This window comes from Botryllus schlosseri, unplaced genomic scaffold, assembly GCF_051294905.1.
Source record: "Botryllus schlosseri isolate E-star unplaced genomic scaffold, Bs_hap1 Bs17a, whole genome shotgun sequence".
In the NCBI taxonomy this organism is placed as follows: Eukaryota; Metazoa; Chordata; class Ascidiacea; order Stolidobranchia; family Styelidae; genus Botryllus; species Botryllus schlosseri.
In genome coordinates, this window is record NW_027648626.1 from 1,283,644 (window position 1) to 1,305,614 (window position 21,971).

Consider the following 21,971-nt stretch of genomic DNA (forward strand, 5'->3'; position numbering starts at 1 on the left):
GAAATTGTCGAGGGAGAACTCTAAACGGAAAGCGCTTACTTCACCATGCCGATATCCAGTGACAGGGCGAAGCGCACTGCTGGCCCCAATTTATATTCCAAGTTGGACCCAAAAATCAAACAGTTGAACCAAAAAGGCGGAGACGATCCAGACAGACTTGAAAAATTTCAGCTGTGTGTTTTGTCTCATTAGAGCGAAATGCCAGTAATCTGAATATAATATAATTTGGGAAATGTTCCACTCTAATTTCCGGTGTTTCTGTACAGGCTACAGAATAACCGTGTAGTTGGAAACGATCCAAGCTTGCGATATGTACATTCCCCGTCCTGCTCGTGAGAACGAGCTATGATTTGATATGAACTGCTACGCATAAACCTGCCGTATTGCCGCCGCTTGAAAGGAAACTGAGGCCGTGTGGTGGGTTATGGCATATTTGCATAATGGAAATTGGGCCACGGCTATGAAAAGGACAAGAGCCACTGCTTTACGCATACATGTTAACGCTCACTATTCACAAAGCCGAAAAACTGTGTCTTTCTTGACTTATGAAAACTGCAGTTCAGGTTTCACATTCTTATACTGCTATGTACAGATGATTGTACAGAAGTTTTGATTCTTTCGCCCTTATAGCTGAAACAGCTGATTTGACACTTTGCCTCGGTGGTTTGAATAATATTGGGTTGTTGTTTGCGGAACCTGAGGCTTTGGCATTGTAGGTTTTTAAAATATATCGACACTAAATTTAAGACACGACTGTGTTCAGGTTAAGCTTGAAATTCAATGACTCTTTGTCTTCGTTCTATCTGTTGCTTGCAATTGCGTAAGATTAAACTCCACGAGTCAATTTCGAGTCATCAAGTAATCGATGTCGATAAAAATCATTGCATCTTGCATATGTTCAGATTGTACGCGAAACCCTGGTTTAACCCGTGATAGCGACCAATCATTCACTGATCGCGCGTTTTACTGAGCCTCTATTGTTCTTTCATAATTAAATTGACCGTAAACGAAATGATCGGAGCTTACAGCTTACGCTGTCCTAAACTAGTATAGTATAGTAGCTTAATAGCAAAATGTCTATTTCTGTTCTCTGTTTTTAACTTAACCAAACCTCTTGTTTTATTGAAATTGAATTCCAATATAGTTATATATAGTCCTCAACCATTGGCGCAGGCTAGAATTGTATAATATCAATTTGTAAATGGGTATAATCAGGGCCGTAACAGCACTTCGTCAGGCCCCCCCAAAAGTTTGGTCTTGGGCCCCCCATAGGTTTATAGACCGAACTTCTGGGGGCTTCGCCCCCCAGACCCCCCTCCGGCGATACACAGTTTACCGCTATTCATCATATTCATTGGGAGTTTGTGTAGTGGATCAGCTGTTGTCGCCTGACCGCGCGAAGCGCGAAAAATTTCCAGAATTCATAATTTCATCGGGAATTCTGATCAGGAATTGCATATATTGTTTTCAATTTTTATCTTCTCTCTGCTCACGTAATCAGATTTGCCGGTAGAGCTGAGTGACGTGTGTTTGTAAAGGTAGGACCACTCAATAATAATTGAACATCTTCGGGCGTATACCCGTTGGCAGGAACGAAACAGCACCTCGTCAGGCCCTAAAAAACGTGGGTATTGGGCTCCCATGATGTGATAAAACGACTCCCCCCCTCACGTTGTTCGCGTTTGTCACGAAATTATCGGTACTGTATTGTGAACCAGCGCGAAGCGCGAAAATTTCCGATAATTTATGATAAAATCGGTCAATCAGATCGGCGATTGCATATATATTATGCTATCAATTTATTGTCCTCTCTGCTCACGTAATTAGATTTACCAGTACAGTTGAGTGAAGTGTCTTGAAAACGGGAGGGCCCGTAAATAATGATAAAACATCTTCGGGCGGGCGGACCCGTTGATATGACTTCGTTACATGATGTTATTTCGTGACTTCCAGTCTGCTATATCAAAAAATAGAGAATCGCCCAAACGTAGGCTTCTAAACTGAGAGACGCACACGATTTCAAATTGGTATTTCTTCACTGGCATAAAATCTTTCCCAGCGGGATGGTATTTGTCTTGTGAGGTTCAGATTGCAAAGACAGGAATTAGGCGCCTATGGACTAGCTATATGTATTTTGTATAGCCTATATAACGAAGTCTTCGGTCTGCATAACGGCATAGACCTTTTCGGCCAAGCTTTTCTCGCTGCCAATCGTTCTGACACACTTCTTGGAGTTGCATGTCATATGGCCTAAAACTTGATTGTATGTCTTATGGGTCGTGGCGCGGAAAATGGATCAATACCCAATAAGATAAATGGCGACTTGAATTCGCGCACAGCGCGAAAAAATTTTGATAAAATTGCCCAAATTTTCGAAAAATACTCTATTATTTATGCTAATTTACGAAATAATTTTGGGCCCCCTTCGAGCTCGGGCCCCCCCAATTCGGGGGTTTGGGGTGCGGCAGTTACGGTGCTGGGTATAATGTAGGCTATTGCATTATAGATAACTAACCTACGGATAGATGGGTAGCACGAGAGTCACGGTCGAGTGATGCGACAACGGCAGATTTGTTGTCGCTTCATAGCATGAAACTGGAGCGTAATTGCTAATCCCATAGATGACGACCCGAGCGCTCAAATTAAATAAAGTTGATCTCATTTGAAAGCTACAGCCGCGCTGATTCTGATAATATACATTAAATTTTCATCAAGGCAATGGAACCACCCCGAAATAGCCTTCAAAATATGAAAATCGACATTGTTCTAAACAATCGCAACCACGCACGGACCGTTGTTATGGTCATTGTGCTGCGCCGTTGCAATTGTTTTAGAACAATGCCGATTTTCATATTTTGAAGGCTATTTCGGGGTGGTTCCATTGCCTTGATGAAAATTTAATGTACAATATCAGAATCAGTGCGACTGTAGCTTTCAAATAAGATCAACTTTATTTACTTTGAGCGCTCGGGTCGTCATCTATGGGATTAGCAATTACGCTCCCGTTTCATGCTATCAGCACCGTAACTGCCGCACCCCAAACCCCCCAATTGGGGGGGGGCCCGAGCTCGAAGGGGGCCCCAAATTATTTCGTGAATTAGCATAAATTATAGAGTATTTTTTAAAAATTATGCAATTTTTTCCAAAATTTTTCGCGCTGCGCGCGATTTAAAGTTGCCAAATATCTTGATTATTTGGTACTCTTCCCCCACGAAAAAACACGCAAGATTTATAGAAATGGACATATCGGCGTTGGCCATTAATACGCCACTACGCACCAATATATATAACGATTTAGGACTTATTACATGCGACTCCAAGAAGTGTGCCAGAACGATCGGCAGCGCGAAAATCTTGGCCGAAACAGACTGCCCTTACGCAGACCGAAAACTTCGTTATATATACAAAATAATAGGTTTAATTGTCCATAGGCGCCTAAATGACTGGCGCCATATGTTGCTTGCAGAAGACAAATACCATCCAGCAGGAAAAAAATATATGCCTGTGAAGAAATACCAATTTGAAATCGTGTGCGTCTTTTAGTTTAGTACGTTTGAGCGATTCTATATTTTGATATAGCAGACAGGAGGTCACGAAATAAAATCATGTAACGAAGTCATACCAACGGGTCCGCCCGCCCGAAGATGTTTAATTCTTATTTACGGGCCCTACAGTTTCCGGTAAATCTGATAACGTGAGCAGAGAGAACAAGATATTGATAGCAACATATTTGCAATTCCCGATCTTATTGACAGATTGTATCATGAATTATCGAAAATTTTCGCGCTTCGAGCTGGCTCACTAAACAGTGCAGCTAATTTCGTGGCAAAAGCGAACACTGTGATGAGGGGGTCGGTTTATCACGCTATGAGACCCCCAAACCCAAGTTTTTGTGGTGGTGGGGGGGGGGAGGCTGACGAAGTGCTGTTTCGTTCCTGCCAACGGGTATACGCCCGAAGATGTCTAATTATTGTTGGGCGGTCCTACGTTTTAAAACATACCTCGATCAGCTCTACCGGTAAATCTGATTACTTGAGCAGGGAGAGGATCAAAATTGATAGCAATATATATGTAATTCCCGATCATATTGCCTGATTCAATCATGATTCTCTGAAAATTTTCGCGCTTCGCGCGTCTAGGCGGGAAAAGCTGTTTCTCTAAACGGACACCCAATGCAGACGTAAAATAGCGTGAAACAGCGGACAGCCAAAGGGGGGTCTGGGGGGCGAAGTCCCCCAGAAGTTAGGTTTATCACCCTATGGGGGGCCAACGGCCAACGTTTTGGGGGGGGGGGCTGACGAAGTGCTGTTACGGCCCTGCATGCTATGAAGCGACAACAAATCTGCCGTTGTCGCATCACTCGTCCGTGACTCTCGTGCTGCCCATCTATCCGTAGGTTAGTTATCTATAATTGCATCTTATCAATTCGTTTTTTTATTCTCTATTTTGGCCGGTGAGTCTATAATCCAAGGCTATGCAATTACTTACGTAGTTTAGCATTTCTACGTATATGGGAGCGATAAAGCGCCTTCTCGCGTTTATATTTAACTTTATATTCGTTCATAGGTCCAGAATCAATGACCACTCAATCTGTATTTCAGACAGCTAGCAAAATGCAATGACGTAATGCCTCATAGTCATACCATAGCAATTTACAGCGTAGCTGGCATGGAAACTCCGTAAGCAACGTTGTGTTTTGCACTGCCTCCAGTGGTGGCGTACATATGCTACTGCTTCAACCTGGTTTAGTGTGTTTCTCTGTAATCTTCCAGCTGGGACCACAGCGCAAAAGTAAATTAAACTGGTATCAATCAAAAGCAAATTTCGCACTGATTCCAAAAATATAAGTTGAAATGCGGCCCGGGAACTGAAACCCCCTAAAAATCGACTTCAAAGTCAGAAATCGTTATTGTTTCACACAATGGGGTCACCAGTAGACAATCGCCGATTAACTATTCGTATCATTGTGACGCCACTGAGCGTGTGTGCGGAGACGAGCCGTGCTGTAACGCGTAGCCCACACCGAGTACGACGGTAGTTCGCGTCGTTGCGCGTTTACAACCTTCGACAAATGCACGGTACAGCACAGAAGCCTCCACGAATCATCGTAGAAGAAGTTCCTCGCTATTTTTGTATAAATGATGTCACTGATCTGCAGTGTTGGGATCAAGTCACTACCTTCGAGTCACGAGTCATTTCGAGTCATTGCACATTTTGACTCGAGTCAAGTCAAGTCAATCGATTTTCGAAGGTGACTCGAGTCAAGTCAAGTCACTCGATTTTTGGAGGTGACTCGAGTCAAGTCGAGTCAAGTCAAGTCAAGTCACGAGTCAAGTCACAATTCAAGTCAAGTTGCCTTTTCCAAGTATGAAGCATGATTACGTCATTGCATTTTGCTAGCTGTCTGAAATACAGGTTGAGTGGTCATTGCTTTCAAACCGATGAGCGAATATAGAGTTAAATATACACGCAAGAAGGCGCTGTATCGCTCACATACATATAGGATACGTAGAACTGCTAAACTACGTAAGTAATTGCATAGCCTCAGTTCATAGTTACCATCCAAAATAGAGAATAGAGAAACGAATTGATAGGATGCAATACATTACTCATTTACAAATTGATATTATACAATTCGAGCCTGTGCCAATTGGTGAGGACTATATGTAAACTATATTCGAATTCAATTTCAATAAAACAAGAGGTTTGGTTAAGGTAAGAACAGAGAGAGAAATATACATTTTGCTATTAAATTACTTTATAATGCTAGTTTACGACAAAGTAAGCTGTAAGCTTCGACTTCGTTTGAGGTCAATATATTTGTTAGAGTGAGAGAACAATGGAGCCTCAGTAAAACGCACGATCATTGAATGATTGGTCGCTCTCGCGGGTTACAGCAGCGTTTTGTGAACAATCCGAACATACGCAAGATACAGTGATTTTTATCGACACCGATTACTTGATGACTTGAAATTGACTCGTGAATTTTGCTCCGAGTCACGAGTCAATCCACATTTTTGATACGACGAGTCAAGTCAAGTCAAGTCATTTTAGCAAAGTGACTCGAGTCAAGTCAAGTCATACGAAAAAGGTGACTCGAGTCTGACTCGAGTCAAGTCATGACTCGAGTCATCCCAACACTGCTGATCTGTCAGCTTAAGGAGTTGTAGTCGAAATTTCAACTTTTCTAGTTAGGTCAGCAAAATTTGCACTCATTCCGGTTCACATATTGTCTCAAGTTGTCACATTGCCATTGTAAATATGTTATTTCTGGAGTATTTGCAATAACAGGAAATAAGTAGGCCTACACAGCACGGCATCAGGCAGGTTTCACTCGTTGGAATGATTTACACTCGGAATCTGCTTCAGCAGAATAGATGCAGTCGTCCTTTAGAAGAAAATGTTGCTTTTATATATCCTAATTTAGCAAATTTGGGAATGATCTCCACAAGTACCGGAAGATCGCTTTACTACGGCTACTATTTACATCGCGACGAAAAAGTATTACGCTAGCGATAGGTGTCGCTGTAAACCACAACATCGATTGCATTCAGATGGAACTCTCCATGCCAGCTACGCTGTAAATTGCTATGGTCATACTTCGATAAGACAACTTGACTTGAACTGTGACTCGACTCGTGACTTGACTTGACTCGACTCACCTCCAAAAATCGAGTGACTTGACTCGAGTCACCTTCGAAAATCGATTGACTTGACTTGACTCTACAGTCTACACTCTAAATTCCAAGCGTTACGTTAAAACACAATATGACTTTTTTCCATCTCTCGAGATGCGTGAGTGTGAAGTAAACACCGGCATAGAGAGAGAGCGACGTCTGTTTTCGCGTGAGTGACATAAAGGTGAGCTAAATGGAGCTCATTCCTCATTTTCCTCTTCTCGTAATATTACGTCACAAACGATGTGGTATCGCACGATCGATGGTGTGACAATCGCGAGAAGAGTGAGAACGTTCACAAAATTTTCCGTTGAGTGAAGCTGGCTGCAAGAGTTATTCGTAGTTGGCCGCCATGGGTTTAAAATTGGCCATTTTCTGCTAGGACTCGGTATAAAGCAGAGACACGTCTACTTATTGAACGGTAAGTGTTAAGTATATTGATCACGCAAATCATAGAAAGCTATTAAGGTAGGTTCTCTTTGATAAGGTTATGACAAATAGCGCTGTTTTACATGTATACAGCTCGACTATTATTTGCTAACGTGCAGCAATGTTTCTTGGTCGATTGTACGCTTTAGATACAGATGGCACAGCCTACAACTGTTCTTCAATTTTGTGTTGTACCGGTAACGTTGCATCATATGATACTTGCATCAGCCTGCATACTTATTTATACATTTTACGAGCAGTGTAACGATAATGCCGAAGATATTTGTGTAATTTCTTGTTCTGCATCCAAGTATATATCTATCAAGAATTCTCAGCCAGTGATTCAAGGTTCCCACCACCATGTAAATCTCTATATTTGTACTTATTTTGTTTTAACATAAAAATGAAGTCATGTGGGCACTTCTTCGTTATTCCCCACACATCGAAAAAATGATCCCCATGACACCAATAAATGTGTCCCCATGAACATAAACAGAAAAATTTATAAACGTCAAAATGAATTGTTTTTCGCGTTGGGGTGGGATAGACGGATATTAGGGTTGAGGAGAGGGGAGATATTAGGGTTGGGGGAGAGGGGGATATTAGGGTTACGTGAGGGGGATATTAGGGTTGAGGAGAGGGGAGATATTAGGGTTGGGGGAGAGGGGGATATTAGGGTTAGGGGTTAGGGTTAGGTTAGGGGAGATGGGATATTAGGGTTAGGGGAGGTGGAATATTAGGGTTGAGGAGAGGGGAGATATTAGGGTTGGGGGAGAGGGGGATGTTAGGGTTAGGAGGGTTATGATTAGGGTTAGGGGAGGTGGGATATTAGGGTTAGGGGAGGTGGGATATTAGGGTTAGGGGTTAGGATTAGGGGAGGGGGGATATTAGGGTTAGGTTAGGGTTATGATTAGGGTTAGGGGAGGTGGGATATCATGTCCCTAACCCTCTTCTCCAACCCTAATATCACCCCTCTCCCCAACCCTAACATCCCCCTCTCTCCAACCCTAAATCCCGCCTCCCCTAACATCACCCTCTCCCTCAACCCTAATATTCACGTCCCCTAACCCTAATATCCCACCTCCCCTAACCTATCCCCTAACCCTAATATCCCACCTCCCCCAACCCTAATATCCCACCTCCCCTAACCCTAATATCCGACCTCCCCTAACCCTAATGTCCCACCTCCCCTAACCCTAATATTCCACCTCCCCTAACCCTAATATCCGACCTCCCCTAACCCTAATCATAACCCTAACCCTAATATCCCACCTCCCCTAACCCTAATATTCCACCTCCCCTAACCCTAATATCCCACCTCCCCTAACCCTAATCATAACCCTAACCCTCCTAACCCTAACATCCCCCTCTCCCCCAACCCTAATATCTCCCCTCTCCTCAACCCTAATATCCGTCTATCCCACCCCAACGCGAAAAACAATTCATTTTGACGTCTATAAAATTTCACATGTTCATGGGAATCATTTATTGGTTTCATGGTGATCACTTCTGGATGTGTGGGGAATAACGAAGAAGTGCCGTCATGTGCTGTTCTGGTGTAATGTACTGTAAATACTGGTCTAGGTTCTTGTCAAAACAGCTACCCTGAATTCAATTGCGTTAAAACGTTTGTACAAGCATCGTGGAGTATATTTTGCATATACCGCCGCTTCAATGTATTGCATTTCGAGTACAAATGCATTTGTCATAGAAAGTAGTGATGCTGTTAAGCTCTGCAAATCTTCTGACTTCAACTATCCATGGCTACAAATCAGTCACAAAATTGGTGACACACAGTATATTATTAGCAAGAATGTTGATCAGGTGTGGTGCTTTTGAAGGTTGTCCTGCTAAAGCTATTGGTGTGGTTATTATTTCATACGTTTGGGACTAAACAATATGTATTTTCTTTCAGAAAATAAAGTATGTAGCTCGGCTTTTGGATTACTATTGGATGATGATTTAATTAAAATTAATTTCAAAGTGGGTATCATGCGTCGTTTGATGAGCCTGAGAGATGTGAGTATATTGTTTCCATATTCGTAGCTACGAATTTTCCATTGTAGAAAGGGAGTGATATTTATCATCTAATCTTGTCTTGCAGAAGTGGTTGGCGTCTATCGAACACAGCGAGATCAATGTAGTATCCCATGTTTATGCTCCAAATAGTGATTTTGAACATCCAATGACTTCTCGATCACAAGCTCTTGATATGTGTAGAACTTATTAAAGTAATTATTGCATTCTCCTTTACATGGAAGTATATTGTACAGAAAAGTGAAGTCACTCAGCTGGAAAGAGAAGTTAGTACGTAGTACTCGCCTGTCTTGCCTACATCAAGTACTTGCATTCCGGTGTGAACATTTGCAGAACTATATTCCATCGAATGCTCGCATAAATTAAGTACTATCACATTTTAGGCGGAAGAAGTTTAAACAAATCGAGGAAGTAGTGAACCCGGAATCGCAACTACCAGCAAGAAAATGATCTCACCCAAATTCAGTGACCATGTTGTATTCGCATTGCAACATGGAAGAGTTGCCCATTGTATCAATGCGGTTGTGGAGGAGTGCATACCATGTCTTATCACAAGGTGATATGACATCCAAAGGAGAATTTTCGAATTCTCGAGACTGCTTTGTCAAGAGTATACATGCCTGCAATTTATTGGGCGTAATCACTGGGTAAGTGTATATTACAAGTTTCTCGACCTATAGTCATTTACCGAGTTTCTCAATTACAGACACATTTCTCGAAAAAACTCTTGCAAAAGATACGAAACATTCGTCACAGGAAAAGAGAACGATCAAGATACCATTATATACAATCGAAGGTAGCATCTATCATAGTCTCAATCAGTTCCCTATTTTCGTAACCCTTGGGTAATATTTCCTCAAGGCGTTGACCAAACAGAGTTCGGGAACGAAGCAAGTCTGATGAAAAGGCATACAAAACATTCTCCGGACTAGGCAAAGATCAGCGTTCTGTTTCGAAAATTGCATCGCTCGCGTCACGGTGTATTGGCAGAAATGACAACACAAAGTGTGCGACAAATACTAAGGAACTTTCCAGATCTTTTCAATGTGAATCTAGTGAGTATGCTAACTCTTGCATAGAATGTGCTCAATTTACTCTCATTTTCAGTGATTACGTGATAACTAGGGCAAGTTTATTTTGCACTAAAATCGCGAGAAAGTTGCATTTATTTAATTTTGACAAACGTCGTAGTAAAAAGTTGCACTCTAGTCAAAATGTGCAATGACTCGGAATGACTCGTGACTCGAAGGTAGTGACTTGATCCCAACACTGCCGTGAGGTCATCTAGTCTGCGCCCCCGTTTTTTTTCTCCTCCGTGCTATACGTGATTGCTGAGGGCCTAGCAGGATAGCTGCGAATACCAATTTTCGAGTCTTTGGTATGACCCGGGCGGGGATCGAACCCACGACCTACCGACCGAGAAGCCGGACGCATAACTATTACACTATCTCGCTCGGACATATTCAAAAACCCCAAAAAGGAGGACAAATCCACCTAACGGCGGACGTATGGTAACCCTAAGTAACGGAGTATTTCTACATTTTCGGATTACTCGAGTAGCCTTTCGATTTTCAAATATGTGTATGCTATTTTTCTGTCTGTATGCTCGTTATGTATTTCAGTTGGTTTAAAATAAGACTCTCTCTTTATCTTTCAGGTATACCTCAAGATCTCGTGACTGCAATTATCATTCGATCACAATGACCCATTTTCGAATCACGCGCCAATAATGGCATTTTTACCATCCGCCATACTTTTTTATGATCGTATATAGGGCCCACTGAACGCACAAAATGTTAACACCGTATCCGATATAACTTCTCCGTATTACTCTTCGACTAAACTACGGCCTTAAAAATATAGGATAGGGGCCCAATGCCATGATATTTTAGAAAATGGGGTGTTCGACGAGTAAACGAAGGATTAGCATCGCATTTCCACATGCCTATCAATACTATTATTTGCTCCCATGATGCAGGCGAATGAATAAATATTCTCTCGAAAATTGATATCTCATGGGATGCATTGATTTTAATCAAGTTCTCCACACCTTCCTTGTAGCTCAATTTCCAGCTTTTTGACAGTCCATGCGAGCGAATTACGATCGTTTAAACAACTATACTTATTTACTTGAGTAGATTTAAAGTCAATAAATTCTACTTAAAGTAGTTCTAGGTTGCTTTTACAAGTACTACTTCTACTCGTACTTGAGTAGAGTTTTGCGTCATTACCTTTACTTTGGTAGCTTTCGTGACCACCTCTGGTGACGTCATATGTGTTCATGCCTCATTTTATAACCCACTAGGGGGCACTAAAGAGAGTCTGGACTTTGGCCCGGACAACAATAATGGTAACCCTCAAACCCTGTTTTCATACTGTGTTGCCACTCGGATATCGTGTCTGGGATATGTTAGGGCTGCCACTGACATTATTGTGAATATAAATATAACGACTGACCATATTTCAAACATGAGACTGACTATATTGTGAACAAGACTATCCCTATTGTGAACACCCGACTGACCTTATTTTTTAAAAAAATGCCCTTATTGCAAACATAAGCAGAAATATAAAGATCGAACGCTGTTAACGGTATCATATTTTACAAGAGTGCATGTATTTTCAGGGTTATTTGCAAATTGATGACTAAAAATTGCGGAAATGTAGGGGGCCCCTCATAAAATCAAAGTAAGCTATTTTGATGGGTGCAGAAATTAATTGTTTGACCATTGTACATAGCACCATATTCTACATGGGTAGGGGCCAAAATGTATTTTCAAGGTTATTCGCAAAATGATAACTAAAAAGTGTAAATGTAAGAGTGAGGCCCCTCATAAAATCAAATTTAGCGGGTACAGAAATTTAACGATCGACAACTATTTACGGTACCATATTCGGGTCCAGTCTACTTTCATTTCCACGAAGATATGAACATTACAAATCAGGGTTCCGTGAACATGTCAAAATTTGTGACGGTTACAATCGGGGTACAATCAGGGATTAGGTTGAGGTGTATTATAAAATTAGGGTTGGGGGTAAGGGTTAGGTTGGAGCCGCATAAAATTAGGGTTGGGTAAAGTTGGCGGTTAAGGGTTAGTTAGGATATTATAAAGTTGGGTTGGGGTAGCCTACAACGAAATTAGGGTTGGGGTGAGTTTTAAAGTGGGGGTTAGTGTAGTTTGGGCCGTGTTGGGGTATCGTATGATTAGGGAGTAATTATAAACTTAAATTAAACTTAGACATGTTCATGGGGAACTCTGATTGGTCAATTAGTCATGTTGTCATGGATGAGAAAATTTTAGACTAGACCTCCATATTCTACAATGGTGCATGGATTTTCACGGTTACTTGCAAAATAATACTGTAACAAAATGAGATTTGATGATTGACCCCTCTTCAAGGATTTCCGCTGTTATTCAGAAAATGATAATAGTTGGACAAAAGCACAAACTGAGAAGGGATGGACCTTTGAAGCGCGTAAATCAAGCTTACCATACTATAGACAAGTCGCATCCACTATAGCCTGGTTATCATTGTAGAGCTCAAGTGCTTTTTTGCAGACCATAGACCTGTGTAATTCGGATAAGTTAGAACTTTACCCTATGTCTGAGCGGTCCGCACTTGTGTGGATTCAAGTTGCACTGCCTGAATGTGGCATGTACTGGAAAAGATATCTGAACAGGTGTGCGATACAATTATCGCAACTCCGTAGCTTTTCTGTCAACATTTGATCACTTTCAGGTCACAAACTACAGCACGCCTCTGGGTCAGCTATGGTATCTTTGCGTGTTCGTATTTCGTCTCATTGTGGTGGTGACGATCGGCGGTGCTGGTAAGTTTGCATTCAACATTTAAATGTTATTTTATGTAAAATGTTTGATGACAGTCTTTGCGCTGATCAAATGCCCGAATTATTGATGAAATCGCATTCCTGTTGAGTATTTCTATACCCACTCACTCTTGTCCATATGGGAGTCATGTGCCCTGATTTTGAGCACTTTCAATGTGCGGTAACACAATACCTTGCTTTGAAAGACTTTAGACTGCTGTTTACTTCGTGTTATATCTTCGAAAACAAGCCGTATCTCGATGGGTACATCGTTGAAAAACGCACTAATGAGTAACAAATATTTCTCATATTTCCAGTTTACGGCGACGAACAATCCGTCTTCGAATGCAGCACGCAAGACCCCGGCTGTCGGATAATGTGTTTCAACGAATTCTCGAAACTATCTCATATTCGATTTTGGGCTTTCCAAGTAAGAATGTTCAAGGATATCACAGCATTGTTGTGGTAATTTGGTGTCCATTATATCAAAATTTATTTGCCTTCATATAAGTTTATTCATCCAAGTAATCGTATTCCAATTCATGAGGATGTATTGCACGGGGACTGCATACGTCTTGTAATCTGGCAAGCTTTTATGGCTTCTCACTATATTTTTAAAATACGCTTATTAATGGCGTGGGTGACCTATTATTATTATAGCGCCATCAATTATGCGATTTCATACTCAAAGATACGCTATTTGAGTTACAAATGTGACTTAACATTTGGAAATCACATACCTTAGTAGACATGTCATAGTAAGTATTCATAAAGAAGCTATTGCATATATTAAAGCATTGGATAGATGGAATCTACATAAAATAAATACAGGCCGAATAGTGACCTACTTTGAAAAACTGGTCTGTTTCTTATTGACATTTCATAATGTTCGCTCATTACTACTCTTCGCTCAGCTTTATAGCAAATCGATGTGTGTTTGCAGATGTCAGTGTGATGTCAGTCAGTCCACAAAATGGTTTTGACCGCTGGAACCGGAAATTTGAATGATTGGTTGTCACGTTCTCTCAAATCGTGGTCGCTCGACTGAGTACAAAACTCGGAGTCATCATTTTCTCATGTACCACTCGTATATTGATGGCGCTGAACATTGAACAACCATACATCGTAAATCTGGTCCATAGTCAAATTGAGGAATATGTAGCAACGTTCAGCGTGTCCGATAGCCTGTGAGGGTATACAGCGAGTCCGTGGTCTACGAATAGCTACTTGAAAATATACTTAATTGAATGGCAGTATAGCTGAGACAAACGTCCTTACGAATGAGTCGTTGACTAGCAGTTGAACAGACGACCACTGATTTTTCCAGATATATTGTTTGGATAACTCAATCAATAGTTTTTTATCACACATATGAGTCTCTTTGGTTAATATACGATAGACATTGTCACATTGAGTTACATACCCATGTAAGAATATAGAGCACATGTGTTTTTCGCAAGTCCATATGCACGGGAAGTGTGTCTGCCTATAATGCATTAGCCTACTCCTTGTTGTTTTTGATTGCACCATTCATGGAAAACAAGAACTCTATTTCAAAGTTAGTGTGTGGTGACAAAGGTCAAATTCTCATGTTCCAGCGAGCTACTTCCTACTAATTTCATCATGTATGGACGGTGGACAGTAATTACATCTGTACTGGGTTACTAACACCATGTTTCTGTCGTTGCAGCTTCTGGCGATCACTTTACCAGTTGTTATATTTCACTTTTACTCAATGACCATTGTGGGACAAATCGAGAAACTCCGAAAAGATGAAGAAGCCATCAAAGCGGAGGAAGGCGAAATGGATTTGATGGTACGATTTTGGGTAACAGCATAATTTCAAGTATGGAATATTCCATCTTCATAATAGGGTGTTTGATAACTGGGTGGTGGGACAACTTCAAGTGGAACGAGCTCCTAATGTGAATCAGTCAAATATCCACTATGTTCAATCGTCTGTACCTAGTGTCCATGCTTGACATTGGGAAGGTGGATAATGTTCATATAGTAGCAGTGATTTTGACATCATCTGCAGGGTTGTAACCTAGTCAATCTCACTTTTATAGTTTTGACTCGAGTCGAGTCATTTTCAATTAATCTCCGAGTCAAGTCGGAGTCATTGTGTTGTGGCTTGAGTCCACGGCATTGTGTTCATTGTTCAGTTTTGAGTTGCAACCACTTTTGTCCAACTCTGCTCGAGTGATATAGAATGTCTTGCATCCATAATATCGTGATTTTACCAAGTCCTGACATTTTCTGACCTTATTTCCAAGTACCAGGACTAAAGGATGAAATACCACTAATCTGGTGACTTCACAGCTCTTCGAAATTACAATGAAATGTATGTCTCGTCTGTCTTGGCCGTCCTAGTCGCGAGTCATTTGACTTAGTTCGAGTCAAGCAAAACGACTCGAGCACAAGTCGAGTCAACGCACAAATCGACTCGAATCACTTGACGCATTTGGAAAAAGGACTCGAGTCAAGTCGAGTCACCAAGAAACTGTAACTCGAGTCATTGCAATCCGGGATGAATTTATCGTTGACCAGTTCGGTTATGCATGTTATTAATATATCCTTGAAATATATATATATATATATCGACCTGAAAATAACAAAGTTAATTCTCAATGTTCTCCACGTGAATGCCTGTTGTGGAACGTGATGTTGTTATGTTATTATTATTCTTAGGATGATTCCAGCCACAAAACTGACTTTGAGAAGATGGCTCGCAGACGAAGAAGTATCGGACATGTCAAGGTCAAGAAAATCTACTCCGGCGGTGCCTTGAAAGAGGTACACTCGACAAACGCATACAGAAGTGTAATGCCAAACAGGCCACTTCATGTTTTTAGATTCCCTTAACAGAAAAAATCCATGTCGCCTACTTCTTGAGCATCATCGTGAGACTGGTTGTGGAAGGAGTCTTCATATACTTGGCATATCTTCTGTTCAAATTTGAGGTGAGTTTTAATATTAGATTTCGCAGTTTTCGGTAATTGTACGGCTTATTCCGTCATCTGGCCATTATTTTGTAATCAACCCATGTAATCGAGGTGTTTGCTGGGTTCGTAGACTTTGTGTAGCGACCATTTGCAGTGTTGGAGTGTCATTGGTCATGTTTGATGTAGCCTCAAAGATACGCCCTGTAATTCCAATAGTGACCATCTCCGATGAACTGCTAGAAGTATGCATACCTCTGATGAAAAGTCACCTATACCTGATCATTCCACCTGATCTGGTATGCCTTTCAATACAGAATTGAATTTCCAGGATCCAAATCGTGTTATGTAAAGTAATGATGAATGATGAAACGAAATGCATAGACATGCAGAAAGCAACGTTTACAGAATTGAATTTGCAGGACCCCAACTCACATGCATGCAAAGAAATAATCATAATGGACAACAAAAGCAGTATATGGAAGAAATTACAGTGCTAGTTATCATATCAGTTCATGTCATCATTAACATGGAAAAGTATTTGCATAATGTCCTTCATAATTGGTTTATACTTCAACTGGGTTCACATCATATGTTTCCTGCATTGGAGCAGTGGGCTATAAATCTAAATGTTCATAGCGTACTTTACAGCAATGATATTGGGATTTAGGATCAATAATTAAACTTGATTTAAAGATAAACCAAAATTACCAGTTAATATATAATTACCGAATTTTAACATGGAATGGCAACAACCAAATTTCCAGCTTCGCTTGAGGCTGTATTCAAAATTGTTTCGCTGCAGCTAGGGTAGGAGTTCTGGAAAGTCATCTATCTTGTGCGCTGGAAATGATAGTTTCTTGTGGCTGGTTTTATGTATGCCATTCGCCATGGCGTGCCGCCATAGTGTTGGTGACGCGATAAACAAAGCATGTGTATCATGATAATGCCTGTTTGGCCAGTAAGTAGCCATTGTTCTTTGTTCATTTCATTTCCTTGTTCTTCAATACTTCGAACACTAATCTGTACCCTGTTCCTGCAGGATATCATGAACTTGAAATTGGACAGCGCGTGGGATTTCATATGGATTCGCGTACCAGCGATGTTTTCATGCACCGCCACTTCTTCCACAGTAGAAAATGCGTGTCATAACGCCATTGGCCTCAAGAAGAATGGCCATGTACCATGCTGGGTTTCTAGGCCGTGGGTGAGTGATTTGTTTCTATTTTCGACTGCGGGGTCGCTTTAATTCGTTGAAGACTTATGTGTAACATTGCCTAGTTCTGTTATATGTCTACAAATAGGCTACATGCAAATTGCATTGCAAATTTCAAGTTGGTTAGTAATGTCAAAACGCAACTTTGGTTTGTTTTCATAATCCTATTATGTTGTTCATTCGCGTCCACCATACAATAGAGATACATACAAGAGAGTTATCTTGTGGAATCTGTATATTTGTAATCAATGAACTGATGGCTATCGCACCATATGTGTGAATATAGGTTTTACAGGGTTTCATATCTGTTCAACGACATGTCGTTAATCACCATATATCGTCAGCCTGCTTTGGTGTCCTAATTTGGGTGCCCTGAGGTCGACTTTTATCAAAATACGCCAACCAAGTCTGTGCCTACAGATTGAGTTCGTGTACCGTCTAAAAATAGCACATTGAGCTTAAGCTCTCACTTCGCAACAAATATTCGAAATTACATGCCGGTGACGTCATCTTTTTTGCTACAATTTGTGATATACAATGTTCAATTCTCTATTAGTTGCTGACGATTATCCCTGACGAGTGTCAGGCGAAAATATTTGAGTTCATTTCAATATGAATAAACTATTCAATTATATATTGAAGTTCTGTACCTCGAAAAATTTGAATCTACTTTGAAAAACTGGAAATTATTCAGTTGTCCAGCTCTCATGTGTGCTCAGTTGTAAGCTGCCGAAGGCAGCATAGCGGTAAAAGCTTGAAAGAACTGCGCCCGCAAGTCCAGCTCTCATGTGTGCTCAGTGGTCAGTCAGACTATCAGCTTATGCAAAGTTTGGTCCTCGTTCATGTAGTTCAATTGTGAAAGCGTGCAAAATGCTTGTAGGTGGCGTCTAGCCAAGCGATCGTTTGCATCTGCTGCTTGTTATCCTTTTCACTCACTCACCTATTTGCCATTGGTGCCTATCGTTTTACCTGTGAAGAATCAGAGCATGGCTCAATATGGCAGAAACAAAGAATTTACCCACTAACAGCTATCGTTCTGTTATCTCTAAAATAGTAACGACGCCGAATTTTCAATTCCAGGAAAAAACGATATTCATACGATACATGAACGTCATGAGTGTGATATGTTTCATCCTGTGCGCCTTGGAACTGATCTATCTGACCGTAAGATGGCTGAAGAGCTCCTCGCGGAAACGCCGTCATCCGAAGAAGTAAGATGAATTATTTTGTCGTACAGATGATTGAGCCCAAACCAAGTAAAACGCCGTTTGAAGCGTGCGAAACATTGTGAAATATGAATGATATGAAATTTCAGCTTACTTCTGAACGGTCTTCACAAACAAGACCATCGTCACGATTCAGTATTTGACGCTACCGGGCCCAGCACTCACTGCACTCTTTATCCAACCCTTGCAGTGCCGATTCGACACGGCGGCAGTGAGTATGCATTGGGTTTACTGTTAGGTGGCTCGGTCTCATGTCAGGTGGTGGTGGTGTAGCATACTACTAACGCTATTATCATAGAAGCTAGGCCAGTGGTTCGCTACCTTTTCGGATGTCGGCGCCTCATTTCAAACTTCATGCATGAAAACACTGGAATACCGTACTTAAAACGAAAATTCAAAGGTAGCTGGCCTACCCCGGGATCTCGCCATCTAGCTAATTCAACAGCATGCACATTGCACATAGGCTTCTATATATTCTATATTGGATATTTTAGCATTGATAGACGCAGCTTGGCGAGTGCATTGAATGCATTGAAATACGCTGAAAAGGCTTAATATGACTGCACACTATTATGTCGTCATGTGATAGCTCTTCATACATTCCTGCACTTGAAGCAAAGTTTGCAGGGGATTATACACGCTGAGTAATATAGGACTTATTGCAATTTATACTTGACTATAAGTTGTTACTTCGATGTTAGTAGAATTGTGTTGAAACTTACTCTTCACAGAAACGATATATAAATGTCTAAGACCAGCAGAACTCAAAATATACCCTTGTCTAACGGGTATTCATCCATACATTTGACGCTAGTCTGCAAGAATTTTCTTTCCTGGTTTTCAGAAGTGGCCTTGGACGGCTTTCGGCATAACTAATATCCCGCATTTTAGCATTCATACACAGAAATGGACATAATCCATTCATTGTAACAAATAACAAGTGTCGTCTAATATATCTTTGTGGCGTATTTAAGGTCAATCAGGTTATGGCATATTTACCACGTTTCGGCCGCTACATGAACGCCTCATTTTGTCTTCTCTCAGGATACGAAGAGTCAAAACAGTCACGCACAGCGAGTACGTATGAGCGATGAGGACGACGTCATGGGGGGGACTGGAGCACGAATCTCTGGCCATCGAGGGGTGCCAGGTGCCATGCATCAAACCAAACGATTTTGAGAACTCTTATTTACCCAATTTCTCGCACTACCCTTTTTCATTCATTCATTTCATTCAATTGAAAACGGTGCCTACGTTTTGCACAGATGCCTTGCAAGTGTACATTCGAGGGAGTGCTTGTTATATTGTTGGAAAGGTACTTTTCCTTTCTTTATGGGAGAATTAAAATAAGGTGTTCTTCACTATATTTATCGCCGCTTCATAGTGCGGCGATGTACTGTAAATATTTAACCGACTACTTTTTGGTACACTACGATCGTACTTGAAGCTGTGCTTTAGTCGACATTCTTGGTATAGGCTCTGTGATGAGAAAACTCATCATGACCTCATATTTTCTACGGCATCATGACTGCAGTCCTTACTGGGCAACGAAACAAGTTATTGCCTGCCAGAACTTTCATAGTATGCTTTTCATTGAACTTGGCCTTAGAGAAATTTCGATCACTACATTTTTTTCTTGCTTCTGAAATTGTTTTGCTTATTAACTTTTAGGGCGTCAATTATAAGTTAATATGGAGATTACTCCTAAGTCCTAATGTGTTGCTGGTCAGGTTTCTGAAGCTACGTCGTCAGTTTCATTTTACAATGCTTGATTGACAATGCAAACTGTTTTTTTTGTTACAATGTTGAAAATGTTGGTTTTTAAAATGACCCATCAAATTATTCCAATGTGGAATATTTAGTGATCACTTAGTTGAGTGGTGCCCGGCTCCAAATCAGTGGTGTGTCGTGGAACGGTATTCTTTAAACATAATTGTTGAATCATATGGACAATCTAAAGGCGATGTTTTGTCAATCATTCAATTATTTCTCGCTACGAGATTTAACTTCACCTGTGGTCAATGTTTTCGTGCAGAGTAGTCCGTCAATTGCATTCCGTATCAACTTTTGTATCACGGATGCAAAGCTACAGCACCTGAAAAAATGGTTACTGGTTACGAAACATATTGCACGTATCAAGCTGTGGGTTATATCTTTATATATGTTGAAGGGTGGATTCGTTGTATTCATTTCATTCAAAAACATCAGTTCGTTTGTTCATTTCATCGCTTGCAAACATTTCTTGTGTAAATATAGGATAGGGTTACCATGTTTTTGTAGCTAAAATTCAGGACAGTCTTTAGCGCCCACTAGCGGGCTGCACAATGAGGCATGCAGGACTCGAACCAAGTCATATGACACGCGACTTGGGCTGGGCACAATGATTCGAGTACTCGAATCTGAATCGAGTATTAATTTAAATGATTCGAGTCGAGTAGTAAAAGACGATTTTTTCGAGTACTGAAATTATACTCTTCTCGCCACTGAAAGTTAATTTATCTACGGGAATTATAGTTTCGATACTAGTTTTCACTGACGAAGCTTTGAAACCTTGATTGACCGTACCGTAGTATACGAAACATATAGTACAAAGCTACGAACGTTACTAGAAATAACACATTTCCGAAGTCATTATCCTCCCACATCATTGTCACCAAGAACAATGAAATCGGCATGGTCGAAATAATACCAAAGTATTTTTAATGTGATGGATAACGGGAATAATAGTCTTTGTGGTCGCATAAAAGGTACATATTTGAACTTTGACATATTACATTCTGTTGTGACGTCATAATGCGTGATACTCGATTACTCGACTCGACTCGAAGCATTTTACGTGATTCAGAATCGAATCACTCAGGTACTCGATTTTGCCCAGCCCTACATGCGACTAGGACGGCCGAGACAGACGATTCATTGTGGCACCGCAGAATATTAAATGTCACCACATTATTGGTGTTTTTTTTTTCAGTCCCGATCAGAGTTGGGATAATTACATTATTTCAGTTTATTACAATTACTTTCATGCATGTTTCAATTACATTACAATTACTCCATGCTAAAAATATCAAATTATAATTAAATTACTCCTTGCATGCTTCAATTAGATTACAATTACAATTGCTGCTGTTGAACATGTAATTGAATAATCATAAATTCAACCGTGCTCCTTGACAACCGTAGCGTCGTATTTAACAACAATTCAAGTCTGGTTCAGATTGTGTAGTAATAAATGCGTTTATGTCACTGAGCTATATAAACACTGGAGTGCGCAACATACCGTGACGGCGGAGAAAATTGAAAAACAGCTCTGGCTACCTACTTGCGCACTGGTGCTTATGGTGAACTACTGGGATTCTCCGCGTTTTTACGCTTTTCGAGGGGTTTTCGTCTGGAATAAGTATGTTTTATCACAAAACTAACACATACCATATTAATGAACTATAGTATACCCTTTCTAATAGGTATGTCAGCCTTGAATGACGCCATGGATTGCATTTGCGACTTCAGTATCCATAGATGGATCTAAAACGGCGAAGACTCGTGTGTAACTTCAAGGGATACTGCATTGCAACGACATTCCGACGCGAATATTTCAACGATTAGCTTCTGACT

The 21,971-nt window shown here is 40.8% G+C and overlaps 2 protein-coding genes across 7 annotated transcripts in view; both read left to right on the forward strand.

The window, feature by feature from the left end:
• LOC145459639 (uncharacterized) overlaps positions 1-21,971 on the forward strand; it is a 97,279-nt gene that overhangs the window by 32,346 nt on the left and 42,962 nt on the right. The gene's annotated exons all lie outside the window — the stretch shown is intronic.
• On the forward strand, positions 6,947-20,581 carry LOC145459634 (gap junction beta-2 protein-like). 5 transcript variants are annotated; one of them, XM_080338212.1, is made up of 16 exons: positions 6,948-7,098; positions 9,022-9,125; positions 9,211-9,460; positions 9,527-9,790; positions 9,850-9,939; positions 10,005-10,198; positions 10,801-12,825; positions 12,885-12,975; positions 13,290-13,402; positions 14,663-14,788; positions 15,664-15,768; positions 15,828-15,935; positions 16,957-17,121; positions 18,211-18,341; positions 18,446-18,567; positions 19,401-20,581. In XM_080338212.1, exons 7-16 carry the CDS (start codon positions 12,793-12,795, stop codon positions 19,448-19,450), a joined length of 1,044 nt encoding a protein of 347 aa, XP_080194338.1. In that variant the 5' UTR covers positions 6,948-7,098; positions 9,022-9,125; positions 9,211-9,460; positions 9,527-9,790; positions 9,850-9,939; positions 10,005-10,198; positions 10,801-12,792; the 3' UTR covers positions 19,451-20,581. The 5 variants fall into 5 exon arrangements, with proteins under 5 accessions (XP_080194340.1, XP_080194338.1, XP_080194336.1 ...); XM_080338210.1 differs by lacking the exon at positions 9,211-9,460; XM_080338211.1 differs by lacking the exon at positions 9,211-9,460 and having other exon boundaries at positions 10,020-10,198.